This window comes from Pollachius pollachius (assembly GCF_949987615.1).
Source record: "Pollachius pollachius genome assembly, chromosome: 16".
NCBI classification, from domain to species: domain Eukaryota; kingdom Metazoa; phylum Chordata; class Actinopteri; order Gadiformes; family Gadidae; genus Pollachius; species Pollachius pollachius.
In genome coordinates, this window is record NC_136949.1 from 19,268,523 (window position 1) to 19,285,622 (window position 17,100).

Consider the following 17,100-nt stretch of genomic DNA (forward strand, 5'->3'; position numbering starts at 1 on the left):
CAAAGATGGCCCTTTCTTTTTTATTTCAGATACAGTAACGTATGATAGTGGAGCGTCTGTACACACTTTGGCCAAACAGATTCATCCAATCATGTTCATTCAAAGTAGAAGAAGAAGAGATGAAGCAGAGGATGAAAGGCACATTTCAAAATAGATTTGTGTTAACTATCAACTTTTCAAATCAACAATTTACCTAAATCATCATGTTACATTGGATGAGTTATAAAATAGTGATGCATATAGAACAATGATTCTTCAATATCTCACACATACACAACACTGGGATACGCTCACTATGTTGCAGTCAATCACATTTGCCGTTTCTATATAGAGCCAAATGAAAAGAAGATACTGAGATTAGTTAATAAAACAAATCAGCCATCATCATTTGATGTGTAGCTATGCAGTAAGCACAATCAGCTTTACAGCTTGTATGACCAATCATGGTCTCAATCCAGAATCAGTCAATTTACTGTTGATTGATATTGGAGTGGTTAAATAGCATTCAGCAATCAACTGAGGTCTCCAGATGATTAGGAGTACAACCAGCAACTAACATGGATAACCTTAAATCAACCTCACAGCCACTCTATGAACCCTGACCCCTTATATCTGTTCATAGGCCTGTTTATAATCCAGTGACAACAACAATTGTACATTTGCAGAAAGCAGAAAAAAAAGCCCAAGAGCTTAGAAGACGTTGGACTTAACATTCTTTGATCGTAGACTTGAATTGCATAGAAAATACTGTTTTAATATAAATTCTACAGTAGCATTCTCAATCAGCTTTAAATATTCAATATAAAATAAATCCTATCCAGCAGTGATTCCCAACCAGGGGCACAGGTTTGTTTCCCAGGGGGTATGCGTGAAGACTTTAAAAATGCCAATATAATAATCCGAAGTATAAATGCCATTCATGGGATTCGGTTTTTCGTGTAAAAAACCTAGTGTTAATGTTGGAAAGGTTTGCAACACAAAAATTATGGTTAATAATCCAAGGTTTAACCTGAAGCCCATTCTGCAATCATTCATTGTAATATATTCAAATTCCTTGCGCCGACCCTCCTATCAGTCTGTTGCTACCTAAACCACATCCAGAGAAAGCTGTTCACTTCACATATGATTTCACATATTAGGGCTCACTTCAGACAGACCTGACTTTATATATATTTAGGGATACACTATTTGAAGTAAGTTGGGAGCCACTGCTGTGTAGTATTAAAGGTGTTCCCTATACCATCACAGTTTAATCGGTACAATAAAGTTAGACTTTTACACAATTTCCTTCCTCTAGAAAGAGTTTAAATTGGCAAAAACGGCTACTGCCATTTGTAACATTGCTTGATTGTGATTGTCTATCTCTTGGTCCTCACCCAGGTGGGCCGTGAAGTCTTAATGATCCTTTGTTTGTGTCAGAGGGCAACTCGACAGCGCAATGCCAGCACTGCTCGGAGTCAGACGGTTGTTTGTTGTGAATCTTAAGCCTTTTGGTTAGGGGGGGGGCGGGGGTTTGATGGGTCAGAGGAAGGGAGTCAGCTGTGTCTCTTTCTATTTGAAGCCCTTCCATGAGTTCTCCGACACGATCCCCCGACTCCTTCTGATGCCGGCCAGCTTCACCTTGGCCAGTGCCGTCCACCTGGCGGCAGAGGCCTCTGTGCAGTCGGACAGGTTGGCGTAGCGGGACGAGTCCTCCTCCTGCCCCAGCCCCCTCCAGGAAGGCAGGCCCAGCGGGAGCTCCAGGGAACGGGGTAAGGACACGGGCGTGTCCCTGGCCTTGCTCACGGCCTCCGGGACCACGTCGTCGGTGGGTTTGTCGTTACCGTCACTGAGCTGAGGTGGCTCCCAGCCCTCCATCTTTTCCAGCTTCTTGGTGGGCGTGACCTGCCGCATTGTCATGGTGATGCTCTCCCAGAAGCAGGAGCTCTTCTCTGGCTTCTTCTCCTTCTCTGCCTCCTTCTCATCCTCCTTCATTATTTTGTGAGACCTTGGAAAACAAACATACATACTAAGCACCCTCTATAAAAAAAATACCATTTAAAATATTGACAATATAAAAACAACAGTAACTACTAAGCTGACCACTAGAGGGAAGAAACGGTCAATAGATGGTGGTGGAACCCAGTTACAATCTCTTATAACTAAGGTTGTTACAGGAACTAAGCAAGACACCATAACACCTTTACGACAAACAAAAGACAAAGAATAAAGAATAGTAAAAAAGTAAAATAATGAAACTAGGTAAAAAGATAGTTGCGTTAAAGTTGAATGGGTCCATATATTATACATCTACATTATTGTTGAGGAAGCAAGAAAGAGAAGACCCAAGAGTGAAACCCAAATGGGTTTAGGCACAAGGTTTTGAAAGGGCTTTATTGGGGTTAGGGTAAAGGTCAAGATATCTGAGAGACCAAGACTTGGACTTTGTCCAATCGCAGCAAGCAGGGGTGTGAATTAAAATAAGACCTTGCCATAATAGCTGACAGCAGGTGCTTTTGTAAAAAATGCAAAAATAAGTGAGTTCAAAGGTAGTTGTGGGTACTCATTTCTCAAGTAGGGATAAATAAATTAATTAAAAAGTAGTTGGTCAGGAATGGGTGTGTTAACTTAGCTTGGTGTAGTTTAGCTGCCCCATGCTCAGGGGAATGAGATAATCCCCACAAAGAGAACCATTGTTAGTCAGATTGTACAGCGCGGAATGATTAATCATGCGTTTCCTTTCCTTTACATACACAGCAGGAACCTCCAAGGTTAGGAATGTCCGTAAGGAGGGAGTGGAAATAAATACACAGTTTATTCTCCATGTAAAGTAAAAATGTGAACCCTAACAACAACCCCTTGAACAGTGAAGGATTTCAAATAAGATGAGAATTCAACACTGAATGCTGCCATTATTGAGAAACGGACACAAAGTGTTTATTTTGAGGAAAAGCTGACGATATTCAGTAATGCTTAACAGACAGTGAAATGTACATTCATATCAAAAGGCCTCAACAGAGCTTGTTAGTTATTTGCTAGCTGTATTGCTGTCACTCAACCTTTATCAGGGGTCCTAGCAGCGAAGCTGCTTGGTCCCCTATTGTTTCTGTTACGTTTTTTTCCCCCTCAAATTCTGTAAAAGTCATACTGCAGCCTATACCGTAAGTCGAAAACTCTTGAAATTTTCAGGTATGGTTACCAATAACTCCCACTGCCCATATACCCAAATTTGTGGTACTGCACCCAAAGGTGGCGCTATTGTAAAAAATCATGAATTAGGCTTATTTCTCCTCACCAGATTGACCTGGACTCAAAATTCTTTCAGAATATTAATCTCTAGAATCAGATGCATTTATAAAACCCGGGTGTTATGCCCTAAAAATGTTTACTTTTCCCACAATTTCATATTAAAGCTAAACATGATAAAAAGATTCACAGGCTAGAAAAATAATCAAAAATTCACCAAAATGGCCACATAAAATCTTTAGACCAAGCCTCACAAAAACCATCGAACAGAATTTGTTTTATTTAGTTCCATTTGAGAAATATTGGCCAATAAAGTTGGAGCAGTTAACCCATTTTTAGTTAGACTATTATTAGGTGGATACCAATACCCTCCAATACCCATAAACCCAAATTGTGGTACTGCACCCAAAGGTGGCGCTATTTAAAAATATTATGAACTAGCCTTATTTCCCCTTACTAGATTGACCTGGACTCAAAATTCTTTCATCATATTTATCTCTAAAATCAGATGCATCTTTTTCACCCTGGTCTTCTGCTCTAAAAATGTTTACTTTTCCCACAATTTCATAGAAAAGCCAAACGTCCACAGTCTCAAACCATTTTGCCTATATCACCATTTTGTTTCAATTTTTTGTTATCATTAGGTGGATACCATTAACAGTGCATATTTACAGATCTCTACTCTGTCAAGAAAGCCCTTAATTCTCTTGTGAAATGTGTGCTTGGAGTTTTCTTGATGTTGTGTTCTTATCAATCAACATTTTCACCATGTGAATGAGGCTTCATGCAGTTCAGGAATGTCAGTGGCTCAACGGGATATTGCCGTGAACTGGTGATCCTTAGGTTGAGAGTTTGAATCCTGATTAGAGCATTATGACCAAGCTGAACATGACATTCTGTCATTGCCTCATTTAAGAAACAACATTGAACAGCACCTGAAATTCATCAGGCAATCAACATTCCGGCTCACTAGTTTCCAAGAATCAGACTGCCAAGACACAGTATGGCATTAAGGGGAACTTCTTCGTTAACCAATTTTACTTCATAATTAAGTCATATTTATATTTCTTCCGTTAGTGTTCATGACTACAAATGTTTAATTTCCCCAGAATTTCAAAGATTTTTAGGTATATGCTTTGAAGAAAGCCCTTAATTCACTTGAGAAATGTGTGCTTGGAGTTTTCTTCATGTTTTGTGCTTATCAATAGACATTTTGACCATGTGAATGAGGCTGCAGTTCAGGTTTATAAGTGGAATATCTTTCCTTAAATATGAAATTATGTTATATTTATATATCTTCCATTAGTGTGTTCTTGACTTTTAATTTTGCTCGGACCCCGTCAATCACCACTTGCGGTTATATTTATCCTTGAACTTACCCTCTCCGGTCAGCCAGTTTGACCCCGGTTAATAGGAAATGCTCATCGTCCTTGAAGGAAAACATCTTCTTCTCTCGCTTGTCCTTCTTGGACTTTGTCTTCTTCACCTTAGCTTCCTGGTAGATAAAAAAATAATGAATAATTACATCTTATTATTAGTATGATGAAGCTTATTCTCTCTCTCTCTCTCTCTCTCTCTCGCTCTTTTTTTTCCCTAAATGAGGCTGATTTAATTAACTAACTAAAGATATCATGTTATGAACCAATATTAAACTCTTGTTTTATGATCACTTTGTGGGTTTAATTTTGTTTGACTAAATATATGATTCTATCTAATGAAACATGCTTGGCATAGGAACCTGGAAAAGTGTTGACATTCATGGAAAAGGGAAGAGTGTGAAGAGTTCAGATGAAGCAACAGAATTCAAAAATCCCTAATCTATGTTTACCTGTTGAGCAAGACCAAATATACCCACTCTATTGATTAAAAACAGGGCACTGTTTGTTCAATGCCCTATATACCTTACAGACAAAACATCTCTTATCTTAAAATATTTGCCAAGTCCACTCATTGCATTCACACGGGCACATTTCATCCTCTCCTTCCCTCTGAAGCACGTCCTTCATTCCGAAGTGATTTCTTGTTGCTCTCCACAGTCTCCTGGTATTGAAGGGGAGCTGGGGAGTCCATAGAGATAGGGCGCAGTGCGAGGCGAGTGGGACGTTGAAAAGGCAGAGACTGCCGGTACGCCTCCGTCTCCGCTTGGCGGTGAGGTACATTCCAGAGTAATTCCCTTCCACTTTCACTAAATTCTCCTGTCATGCCAGAATTCTTCCCTCCTCCCGAGGGATTATGAAACCAACTGTTTGGCTGTTTGGGTACGCTCCGTGCCTCGGGGCCGTAGCCAAGGTCAAGCTTCAAGGTCACAGAGATCGCTCCCCCTCCCCCTCTCCTCCCATCCCTGTCTGTGTATCCTCCAGATTACCAGAACGTTTGTTTACTGCTGGTTCATTGCAGGGTTTTTTTCAAGGGGGCTGAACTTCGCCAATCCTCCCAACAGTTGTTATTGATCACCCGTGCTTTCTCTCTTTCTCTCTCTCTCTCACACACACACACACACACACACACACAATGCTAACCCTATGTGTCAGATGATCCTCTAAAACCATCAGAGGAGGTGTCAAGAAGCAACAACCAATAAAAGAGAGAACAAATGTTGGTGACCAAAGGCTTTCCCTCCATCAAACAGGAAGGAACACAATGAGAACCTTCTGGGTTCACAGAGTTCGTCTCCAACACGCAACCTCCTTGACTAGAAATGTCTGGCACAGCGAGGTGACAGACACAGATAAACAACAAAGTACAAACACAATATCTTCATTGTGTATGTGAGTGTGTATTAAATGATCTTGATTTGAACTTCCGAGTTCAATTAGTCATAGTTAGGGCTTTGCAGAACAGAGATGCCTACAGCCAATATAGCGTGTGTGTGTGTGTGTGTGTGTGTGTGTGTGTGTGTGTGTGTGTGTGTGTGTGTGTGTGTGTGTGTGTGTGTGTGTGTGTGTGTGTGTCACAATTTGTCAGTATATAAATATTGCTGGTGTTGCAAAATGCATTTCAGGAATATCTCCGTAAAGACGGACTCATTGCGAAAACACATCTAGCTTTAGAAACGCTGTAGTACATATTCAAGGCCACTGTGTGGTAGTGGTTCTCCACCAAATAGAAGAAGACGAGGCAGAGAAAGCAGTTTTTAAAGGTCCCATGACATGCAGGTGTGGGCTGATTAGCCGCTACAACCCGTTTTGGAAATCCAAGTCCACACCTGGTGGCATGTCATGGGACCTTTAAACCTTTTAGATTGAGCAGAAAATACTTTTTAAAGTACAGTTAGTAATTACATTTACCAAGGGGCTGTATTTAAAGCTACAAAAATAATACAAATCAAATCAAACAAAACAAATTTGACGGAACCCTAACTTTCCCCTCCTGGTGGGTGGGGGGGGATGACGTCATCGTTTGCATATCGTGTCCACACGATTCCGAACACCAAAACGCATTGGGCCGTTTTTATCTTGTCTACCCTGGGACCTGGTTTCAAAAAAGTGTGTTTCGGCCACCGAAAACGCCGGATCCTTCTGGACGGTCGGCCCAAACGCACAACACGAATGTGTTTTCACCAAAAAATCGTTTCTGTGTGGACGGGCTTGGGTATAAAAGATTTCCTTCCTTTATAAATGTATTCATAAAGTTACTTTCCTCATGTAACGGCAATGCAAGTCATATAATAGAAGGGTGAATTCAAGCCTGAATGACATTTCCAGACTTCAATGCACCACACCTTGGAACTAAACTATCCATTCTGAGCCGGTGCCGAGATGGAGGTCCACACATCCTCTGATCACGTAAACACACATACACGCACACACACACACACAAACACACGCACACCCACACGCATGCACACACACACACACACACACACACACACGCACACGCGCACACACAAATAAGGTTATGAAAAAAGGCTTCTGGTTTGTACAGGGGGAGCTCTATGACCTACCCACCCACAGCCCAGAAGAAGAAGCCAGCCAATTTGTGGGTGCCCCCCCCTATATACCCCCAGGCGGACAGAGGGGTTCAATGCCTTTCACATAGTGGACCCTTCAAACCTTTTGGGTTTGTTTGCTCGTTGGTTCTCAACTTGTTAGGATTGTATTTTGGGGCTTTTCCACAGCTTTCCCTGCCATGTTAACCATGAGGTCCATGTCTTGTTCTCCTCACCAAACCCCTTTCCCTGTCTTACTGCTTTTTTCTTTTCTTTATAATTTTTTTGACTGATTCAAGTTGTAACAAATATAGAGTTTTGGAATAATCCAATTATTATCATTATTAATAAAAGCCACTTGGCTAAGGTCAGCTCCCCAGGCCAGGCCAGTGCCCATTCATTTGGGGTCCACCATACACCAAGAGAGTGAGCCATGGGCCTCCATGCGCACTGTGGCTATTTTCAACCTTGTTTTCCTTTCACAGAGATTGTTCTCTTCCAACTCCTCTAAAGAATGTTGAGCTTCCTTCCCGGTTCCAGCCCAGCCGCGCTTATCCTTACATACAAAAAGGACGGGTTATGAAATAGTCCCCCCTTCCTGTAACCTCACCATCACCCAGCCCTGTACAATGGTCAGCCATGACAGGGAGAGAATAAACTGCATATCTGTTATTTAAAGCCAACATTTACACGGACGCAAAGCGTTCTGTACCATCACACTTCGACAAAATTCGAACCAAAGAGGGTAAGATTGTATTCATGACCAGCCATGGTAGCTATGTGATTAGCATTTTGAATACCAAATTGTCTGCTCTTTTGCAGACAGAGCAGACGCAGACGCAGACACAGACAAGCACCCAATCTAGAGTAACCACAACAAACAAAATAGGTCTTTGCAAGGCAGGGGAAGAACCTGCATGGTGATGGCTGAACGGGGGTAGTAGACGAGGGCAGAGGTGAATGACAGACGGCTGATTACATGAGCACTGCAGTCACCACTGAAGCACTTCATGCTGGCTTTAGCAGACATCATGGCTTTGATAGTATTCCCTGTGTGCGTTATCAGACACTGGGGGCTGTCTAGTTGGAGGGTATTTGTGTGTGTTTCTACAGTTAATGAAGACAGGAGAGAGAGAAGCTCTAGGGTTAAGAGTATAGCAGTAGAGGATGAGGAACGTGTTAGTGTGTGCGTATGTCTGTGTGTGTCTTTGTGTGTGTACCTTAGATCCGGTACTTGCAGCTTCCTCTTGTTCCTCTTCCTCCTCGCCCACTCCTTCTATGTCTTTGTCCTAAAACACACACACACGCACAAACACACAGTTAGTTAGGGAAACCAGTGCCTCTTGGTAAAATCTTTAGTTGCCTTTTATTGGGCTAGCATGTGTTCTGCATACGTTTTGAATGTAATTAAGGATTTTACATTTTACTAGAAGGACCAGAATAGCGAGACTTTAGCTCACTCAACACGTCAAACACACATGCTTACAGCGAGGATCCGAGATGTGTAGATTGTATGCAGACCTTCCTGTCATACAGAGTTTAAACTATTTCCACAGCAGTACAATAAACAGTTTTCACAAGGTTGCTTGGAGGAGAGGGAGAGAGAGAGAGAGAGAGAGAGAAAGAGAGAGGGAGAGAGAGAGACTATGAAATATAAAAAAGACCTAATAGACAGCCGGAACAGTTGACAATACTGCTGTATCACACCTGGGTGAAAATGTAAAATGATAAAGCCATGATGGGCCCTGAGCTTGTGGCCATGAGTTGGATACACACAAGAGGTCTAATGACATGAAGACTAGTTAGGTTATCGAACACTACTACTTACAGAATATAATGAGGAGTTTAAAGAGCGAGAGAGAGAGAGAGAGAGAGAGAGAGAGAGAGAGAGAGAGAGAGAGAGAGAGAGAGAGAGAGAGAGAGAGAGAGAGAGAGAGCTCGGGGATATAGAGTCATGTTTCACACATGGGGTAATTTAGCTTCCACACCTCAGGGGGGCAGATATATCTCGTTTTGCTTTGTCTTTGCTTTGTGTCTCTGTTTGGGAGAAAAAATATGTGTGTGTGTTTGTGTGTGGGCATGTGCCTCTTTGGGTGTTAACAGGGGGATTTCTTCAACAACATACAACGTAAAACCAAATCAAAGCCGGCCTATGAAGGATTACAATCCAGCACAAGATTGAATGGCAACTGGGTCTCTTCCTAAACAAACATATGAATGTATCTTTTGAGTCTCATGATGATTAAGACTGATCTCTATCCAACGTGTTAGCCTTTTGATGTCATCCTACATGATCCGTTCTGTTTCCTTTAAGGTACACCAGCAGTGACACGGAGAAGAACAGCTCTGGAGTTTAACATGGAGCCGCTATGCACACACACACACTGAGTAACATGCTCTGACACATGAACACACACATAAATACACACACAAGCACAAACAGGCGCTAGCTCTTCTGCGGTGAGAGCAGCAGAACAAATAGATGAACTTTAAATCCCTCCTTCACGGTTGAAGCCATGCTCTGGCTCTCTGCTCTGTCTGTCTGTCTGTCTGTCTGTCTGTCTCTATACCTACCTGCCTGTCGGTCTGGGTGCTAGTCTGTGTACCTGTCTGTCACCTCTGTCACCCTTATCTCTTTTTGATATGTTATGTTGTAACACTGTGTGTGTGTCTCTGTGTGTGTGTGTGTGTGTGTGTGTGTGTGTGTGTGGGGGGGGGGGGGCTGTTGGTATGTGCATGCACTCATGTTTCTATTGTTCTCTTTTATCTCTCCCTCTCCCCCCTCCTTCCCTGGTGAAGAATTAAATATGAGGACAGATCACATGGCTTCTCCATCTCGTCATCATTCAGCCCATAGCTTTCGATGGAGCTGCCCTCCATGGTGAGACAGAGCTCAAAGCCTCTATATTTCTTACCATCTCTGACTTGAATAACTTATTGCCATGACGACTCAGCAAGAGCTGTGTGATGACGTACCCCCTCCATCACCAGGGGGGAGGTCAGTGACCCGTCGGGCCGCATGCTCAGTGATGGCCAGCTGGAAAACAGAGCGGGCCGGGGCCCTCAGGGGTCGGGCTGTGGTTCAGGGCCAGAGGCCACAAGCCTCGGTTCCCAGGGTGGGAGTCTTTCAGAACACCCACCAAGGGACACAGAGACCCTGACAGTATCCCACCAGTGGGTGAGTTATGCTGGCAAGGGAAGAGGCACTGGTAGGAGTTCCTGCACTACCTGCTGTGTGTGACAACCTTATCTCTCCTGCCTCCATCATGCTAGCAGAGATCCTGGATAGCAAAGAACGTAGTCACTTCTTACCATGTCAATGACCATCATGTAACGCGTTATGCCATTTAATCGAGTTGGAGCAAAGGTTTTGTCCATACAACTCCAGTGTCACATGACTAAGCACTTTTTTATGCAAGGACATTGTACGGTTCTAATCCAGGTCAGTTTTTATGAGTGTGTCTGTGTGTGTGCGTGTGTGTGTCTCTTCGCGCTGACCTTTCACCTCCACCCCTCAGTTCTCCCACAGAGCCCAGCTGCTTGTCTGTGCTGACACAGGATAATGTAGACCTCACACACGGCTCTTACTCAACTGATGATGTGAACGTTCATGGTGGAAGGCGTGTATCTTAATGTTACCTCAATAGAGGTCAGAAAGGTTTGAAGGAGGCACCCGTCGGCCCACCAGGTAGAGCTTTAAAGCTCAGTCCTGGTCACAGCGACCAGGGTTCAATTCCTGCCCATGGTCCTTTGCTGCATGTCCTTCCCTCTCTCTCCCATACCTTCCTGTCTATCCCACTCTATCATACAGCATAACAATTGAACAGGGCTAACCCATTTCACTTGATCAAAATGATTCAGATAGGCTACAGCTAGCCTAGTGAAGTAAAATGAATACTACTAATTGAATTTGCCTATATGTTGAGTCGCTGTAACTTGCTGCTCCAGCAGGCAAGCCCGACCCAACGACGTGTGTTTCTGGACTGAGGCGCTCCTCATCATCCTGTTGTCCTCATCACTTCACACACCAGGTCACTCCCACCTCGTGACAGGCACAACAAAGCCTTTCCCTCAGTAGACTGGGAACTGATCCTATCCTAGAAACTTTCCTAGAAAATGTCCGATTTTAAATGGTAAAATAATAACCAAACAGAGGGTCTTCTCAGTCCTACCGCTGGGTGTGTCTTTATAAACCTCAACATCTCCTCCTTCCATAGCTGTCATCTCCTTATTTGATTATTCAGAAAGATCAAGGGCTGATTACAATCAGAAGGGATTATTTGTTGAGATTCAACCTAATGAGGAGATTGGTCCAGAGGATGATCTGATGTCTGGGGGTTCGGACCCCTTACCTTATAGCAGTGGTCGTAGTGCCACGACATGTCATCCTCTTCTGACGCGTCATCCACCAGCACTTTGCTTCTGCTTTTCTTGAACATCGCCGTCCAGTCCCGTCTTCCTCTAGTAAATGGTTGGGTAAACTTTATTTTGCGTAAAAATAAATAAAAACCCTTGTCCGTTTATCCCCGTTAGCACTTCAGGTTTACAACAATGTTGTCCGAGGCTCTTCTTAGACCTGCAGAAAAGATGTCTTCCCATCAAAACATATGTTTCAAACATTCGAGTCAGCAGTTCGACGCCTGGCGCTCAGCTCCCAAGTAGTCTCGTTACCAAGTGCTATTGATGCCTTTGGTTCCTGCAGCACAGCCTCCTCGACCACCTGGGACTGTAACAGACCGCTCTTCCAACATCCCCTCCGCTCCTCCCACATCCCCTCCGCTCCTCCCACATCCCCTCCGCTCCTCCCACATCCCCTCCGCTCCTTGGTTGCCATGGTAAAAATCGGAATCAGAATCAGAATGAATTTTATTACATCTTATTGTACACACGAGAGTTTAACAGCAGCAACAATACAATATAAAGTAAAAAAAGATAAGTAAAAGTTTAAATATATTAAAAAAAAAGTAAAAGAAGTAGCACCATTGAACACAATAATAATAAAATACAAAAGGAAGTACTAATAACAGAGACTAAAACAGTGGTAATAAGTGTAGTAAAGTATAGTGTAAAGTGTGAGTGTTAAGTGTTCAAGAGGAAGGTGGGGTTGGGGTATCCACCATGAACTACTTCGTATTGTCATAGTAACCTCACGGCTGGCACCTCTCACAGGAACAGGGGGCTTCCTGAAACCTCCACATTAACATATTTATACACCTAGCCAAATATAAACTTCATATAATACTGTTTCCCCTTCAATATGTTTTCAGTGTCGCCCAGGGCCCCGTAACCCATTTAATCCACTGTGTTTTACTGCTTTTCTTTATTGTGTGGTGTTTACTCACAATTTGATCTATTGTTTACGATTTAAGATTCCCTTTAAGAACATGAAGAGGAGATAAAACTAACTTCAGGGTGGAGCTTTGTTGTGAAGAGTAATGAAAATGTTTCTCTCACCCCAAAAAACTCAAGACACACACATACACACACACACACACACACACGTGCGCGCGCACACACACACACACACACACACACACACACACACACACACACAGCTGAAACCAGCTGAAACCACGGCCCAAAGTTACCCCTTTTTAAAAATAGAAAAATCATACACAAAAACGTTCACCTTTATTCTGTGCTCATCTATTTGTGTTGGTAAAGATAACATTCCTCCCCTTATCTATGTAGGAGACAGTGTGTGATTGTGTGTGTGCGTGTGTGTGAGCGAGCGTTTCTGCGTTTCTGTGAACACCAGCATCCATGGAGAATTTCATAAGGAAGTATGTTTTCCCATATCACATGTTAATCATCGGGATGAGTGCTACCTTACAAAAAAAACATTGTCATGTGATTGGCTGTGGGGATGCCTCTATCACCAGGCCGGTCACTGAACTTTGGCACATGTTTGTCTGCCACAGCTGGCAAGGTTTTATATTCAGCAGCTCTCTGAAGGGGTCCTTATGCCACGACCCCTCAGGAGACAGGAGACCAGACATGGTCTTATAGTCAGCAGATCTCTGAAGGGGTCCTTATGCCGCGACCCCTCAGGAGACAGGAGACAAGACATGGTCTTATAGTCAGCAGCTCTCTGAAGGGGTCCATATGACGCAACCCCTCAGGAGACAGGAGACCAGACATGGTCTTATAGTCAGCAGCTCTCTGAAGGGGTCCTTATGCCACGACCCCTCAGGAGACAGGAGACCAGACATGGTCTTATAGTCAGCAGCTCTCTGAAGGGGTCCATATGACGCAACCCCTCAGGAGACAGGAGACCAGACATGGTCTTATAGTCAGCAGCTCTCTGAAGGGGTCCTTATGCCACGACCCCTCAGGAGACAGGAGACCAGACATGGTCTTATAGTCAGCAGCTCTCTGAAGGGGTCCTTATGCCACGACCCCTCAGGAGACAGGAGACCAGACATGGTCTTATAGTCAGAAGCTCTCTGAAGGGGTCCATATGACGCAACCCCTCAGGAGACAGGAGACCAGACATGGTCTTATAGTCAGCAGCTCTCTGAAGGGGTCCTTATGACGCAACCCCTCAGGAGACAGGAGACCAGACATGGTCTTATAGTCAGCAGCTCTCTGAAGGGGTCCATATGACGCAACCCCTCAGGAGACGGGAGACCAGACATGGTCTTATAGTCAGCAGCTCTCTGAAGGGGTCCATATGACGCAACCCCTCAGGAGACAGGAGACCAGACATGGTCTTATAGTCAGCAGCTCTCTGAAGGTGTCCATATGACGCAACCCCTCAGGAGATAGGAGACCAGACATGTCAAACACATTGACAGTCAAGCGACTTAATTAATTGTCCTTATAAGTCAGACCCTCTGGTAGTGCTACACTCCACAGAAACCATTAGCCCATCCATTATAACTTTTAATATGAACACTTTGGTGAATCATCCATTCAGCCTTCGGGCGAGAAGGATACGGTTTTTCCCATTCCTTAACTAAGCTAACCTCCTCATCCCGAAATGACCCAGTATCGGGCATAGCCCCTCCCCCCCAGTCCAAAGATTTCATAAGGCATTTAAACACAAGAGAAAGTAAACATTTGACCCGCCACTAGAAAGATTAGTTTCTCAACTTTTAATCTATCTTAACCATTATTAGAGTTGTGTATTTCATAAATGTGCACATGAACATAAATAGCAGTCTTTTTCACGTAATTTGATGTACACAAACTACATATCATATGAGAGCTGAGACTCCACTAATTCCAACATTCCAAACCCTATCACTCTGCAACTTAAACTCTACTGAACTAGGGTAAAAAAACATGAATAAACGTCCCTTTTTTTGTAGTTACAACCAAAGTCTTACCTTTGCCGTTCTTATCATCAAAGTTGTGTACTATAAACGGGTAATCTAGTGTCTGGTCAACATTTTGCAAAAAAACATGGTGTTTACAAATCTATTTTCAGTAGCTGAAAGAGGGTTTCATAGGAAATTGGTAAATTGCGTTATATCAGAACACATGTTCTTCATTGCTATCTGGTGGCCGTAATGGTGCAATTATGATTGGCTTGGTGTCATTTAATTATATTCGCCCAGACCTTTCAATTAGAAAGGTTAAATGTCAAAATTGTACAATAGGTTCCCAAGATATCCACGTGTTTGTGTCTCATAAATTTTAGATTGTCAATTTTGCATTGGCATTCGATTTACTTTTTTATATTAAGTTTTTGCCTAAACCTACCTCTACTAAAACCTCTCAATCTTTGCTCTACTTCACTTTATTGATATCAAATATTAACCCAGGTACTCATCATGCTGTGCTATGAACCTATAGTACTAAAGGGCTACCAACTGATAATGCACTATTTAGTCAAAAACATGACATTTATTTCCGGCTGATTTAAAATCTTCCAATTATGTGTTCTTTAATCACTCTAACCAAGGAGCATCCACATTGATTATTTTCTCTTACACTACAATCTCACAGGTGTTATCTTTCTTTTGGTACATATTATATACTTGCAGTTGTGGAGATATACTCTATTTACTTTAGGTATGTTATTTTCAGAGGAAAACTCCAATATGCTAAGTGATTTGTTTAAGAGATGTGCAAACATGTAATTAGTGCAGAAGAGAGCTGTGATTGAGCCGTGCAGACGGCCTTGTGAAGCTTCTCTCAGCTCAGGAAGACAGCCCGTCGTGCGAGTCAAGAAAACTGGAGCAGATTAAGGGCCATTATAACTAAATAACAAAAAAAAGGAAATAATATGTGCTGATAGTATTGTGATAGATTTTTTTGTTATTTAGTTATGTTTGTTGTTCAGATGGGGGTGACTGGGAAGACATTTATTTACAGCCTCAATATAAATGTATTCAAATCCTTGACCCTTGATACTTTCAGAAGCAATTCATGATTTTCTCCTTCTGTCTGTCCCCCCCCCCCTCTCTCTCTCTCTCTCTCTCTATATATATATATATATATATATATATATATCACCTTCCCTCCCTCTCTCTTACAAGGTTTCCTAACAACAGCGCTGTTTGTGTGTCGTTTTCAAAGGTGAACTGTTGTGTCGTCCACATAGCACTCTGATGAAACTGGACGCCCAGGTGGTGGTGGGGGCTGCGAGAGGGAATTTGACACTAAAGGTCTTTACTAAGGAAGGTCAAAGGTCAACGATAACCTAGAGAGGGAGACGGGGGAGTGAGGGGAATGTAGGAAGACAGAACCCGAAAGATTAGGTGTTAGGAGCAGAAGACCATCAAAGTGTCTTCCTGTGGGTGGTAGTGGTACTCTGTGTGTGTGTGTGTGTGTGTGTGTTTGTCTGTTTATGGGGGAGGGGGGGACGATGGGAAGTGGTCTTTCCACTTTGCATGGCAAGGTTGTTTAAACGTGGGCCCACCAGTGACATAGCATGTGTTTGGTCGTTTGTGAGGACTGAGCAGCAGAGGCAGAGGAAAATACGTGCCCTTTCTCCATGTCGGCAGGGCCGCAGAGGAAATGAAGGTCTTCAAAACTTTCCACTAGCGTCTCTTCCCCCCAGGGCACCTCCAATCTTTGGAAGGATTATTTCTTCATCATTTACCAGTTGAAACGCAGTCTAATTGAATTCAGCGGTGGGGGGGGGGTTTGGATGGGTGTTTGTGTTTGTTGGTGTGTGTGTATGTATGTGTGTCTATGTGTGTGTGTGTTTTTGCATGCGTGTGTTATTGCCAGCGTAGCAGGTTCCAAAGAAAAGAGCAAGGGGGGGGTTTAAAGAGATCACGGTGGAGGAAAAATTAAAAACAAGGCTAAGCCGTTCTAAGAATGTGCTGCTTCACCGCACATGCATGTGAGTGCGTTTGTTAAACAGAGAGCGAAAAAAATTAAAAAACTATTTTTGCCATGTCCATCCATTGCTCTATACCACTAATGCATGTGTGGTCCCACATGGATTGAAGGGCAAGAAATCTTTGCTAAACCAGAGAACTTGCAACTGGGTTTATGAAAAAGGTTTGTACAATAATCCACTTAAATCAAGAAACGCTTAACATTCCACAAACAAAATCGAATGCACACTGCCCAACACTGGGTACATTTTATCTCAGAGAACATGGGCATATTTCCCTCACTTATCTGACTTTGATTGCAAAGAAATCTCTCTTCATGACTTCCTTCATGAGACTGTAACGAGAGCATGCTGTGCAGAAGGCACTCAACTCAACGCACAATGGACTTCTGTGTGTTTGTATGTGTGTGTGTGTATGTGTGTGTATATGTGTGCGTGTGTGTGTGTGGATGCGTGTGCGTGCCTGTGTCCGTGTGTGCATATGTGTGTGTGTGTGTTTGTCCGTGTGTGCGTTTATGTTTGTGTGTTTGTGTGTGTTTGTGTGTGTGTGCGTGTGTACGAGTGTGTCTGTGTGTCTGGAAGTCTGTTTGTCTATGTCCAGGAAGATTGCATACATAAAATGTCTAAATCTTTACAATAATGAATTAATTCA

At 43.0% G+C, this 17,100-nt stretch overlaps 1 protein-coding gene across 1 annotated transcript; it reads right to left on the bottom strand.

The window, feature by feature from the left end:
• Positions 1 to 119: 119 nt before the first annotated feature.
• LOC307087553 (testis development-related protein) lies at positions 120 to 11,838 on the bottom strand. The gene is made up of 4 exons (XM_079753161.1): positions 11,506 to 11,838; positions 8,374 to 8,442; positions 4,605 to 4,720; positions 120 to 1,987 (listed from the first exon to the last, which is right to left on the bottom strand). Exons 1-4 carry the CDS (start codon positions 11,590 to 11,592, stop codon positions 1,552 to 1,554), a joined length of 708 nt encoding a protein of 235 aa, XP_079609287.1. The 5' UTR covers positions 11,593 to 11,838; the 3' UTR covers positions 120 to 1,551.
• Between the last annotated feature and the right edge of the window lie 5,262 nt (positions 11,839 to 17,100).

What these genes read in the sequence shown, in the direction of transcription:
- LOC307087553 (XM_079753161.1), bottom strand. Translation starts at nt 11,592, where the DNA reads ATGTTCAAGAAAAGCAGAAGCAAAGTGCTGGTGGATGACGCGTCAGAA. An exon ending in CTGCAAGTACCGGATCTAAG is followed by an intron (nt 4,721 to 8,373) that starts GTACACACACAA and finishes TTTATCTACCAG; the next exon opens with GAAGCTAAGGTGAAGAAGAC. An exon ending in AAACTGGCTGACCGGAGAGG is followed by an intron (nt 1,988 to 4,604) that starts GTAAGTTCAAGG and finishes TTGTTTTCCAAG; the next exon opens with GTCTCACAAAATAATGAAGG.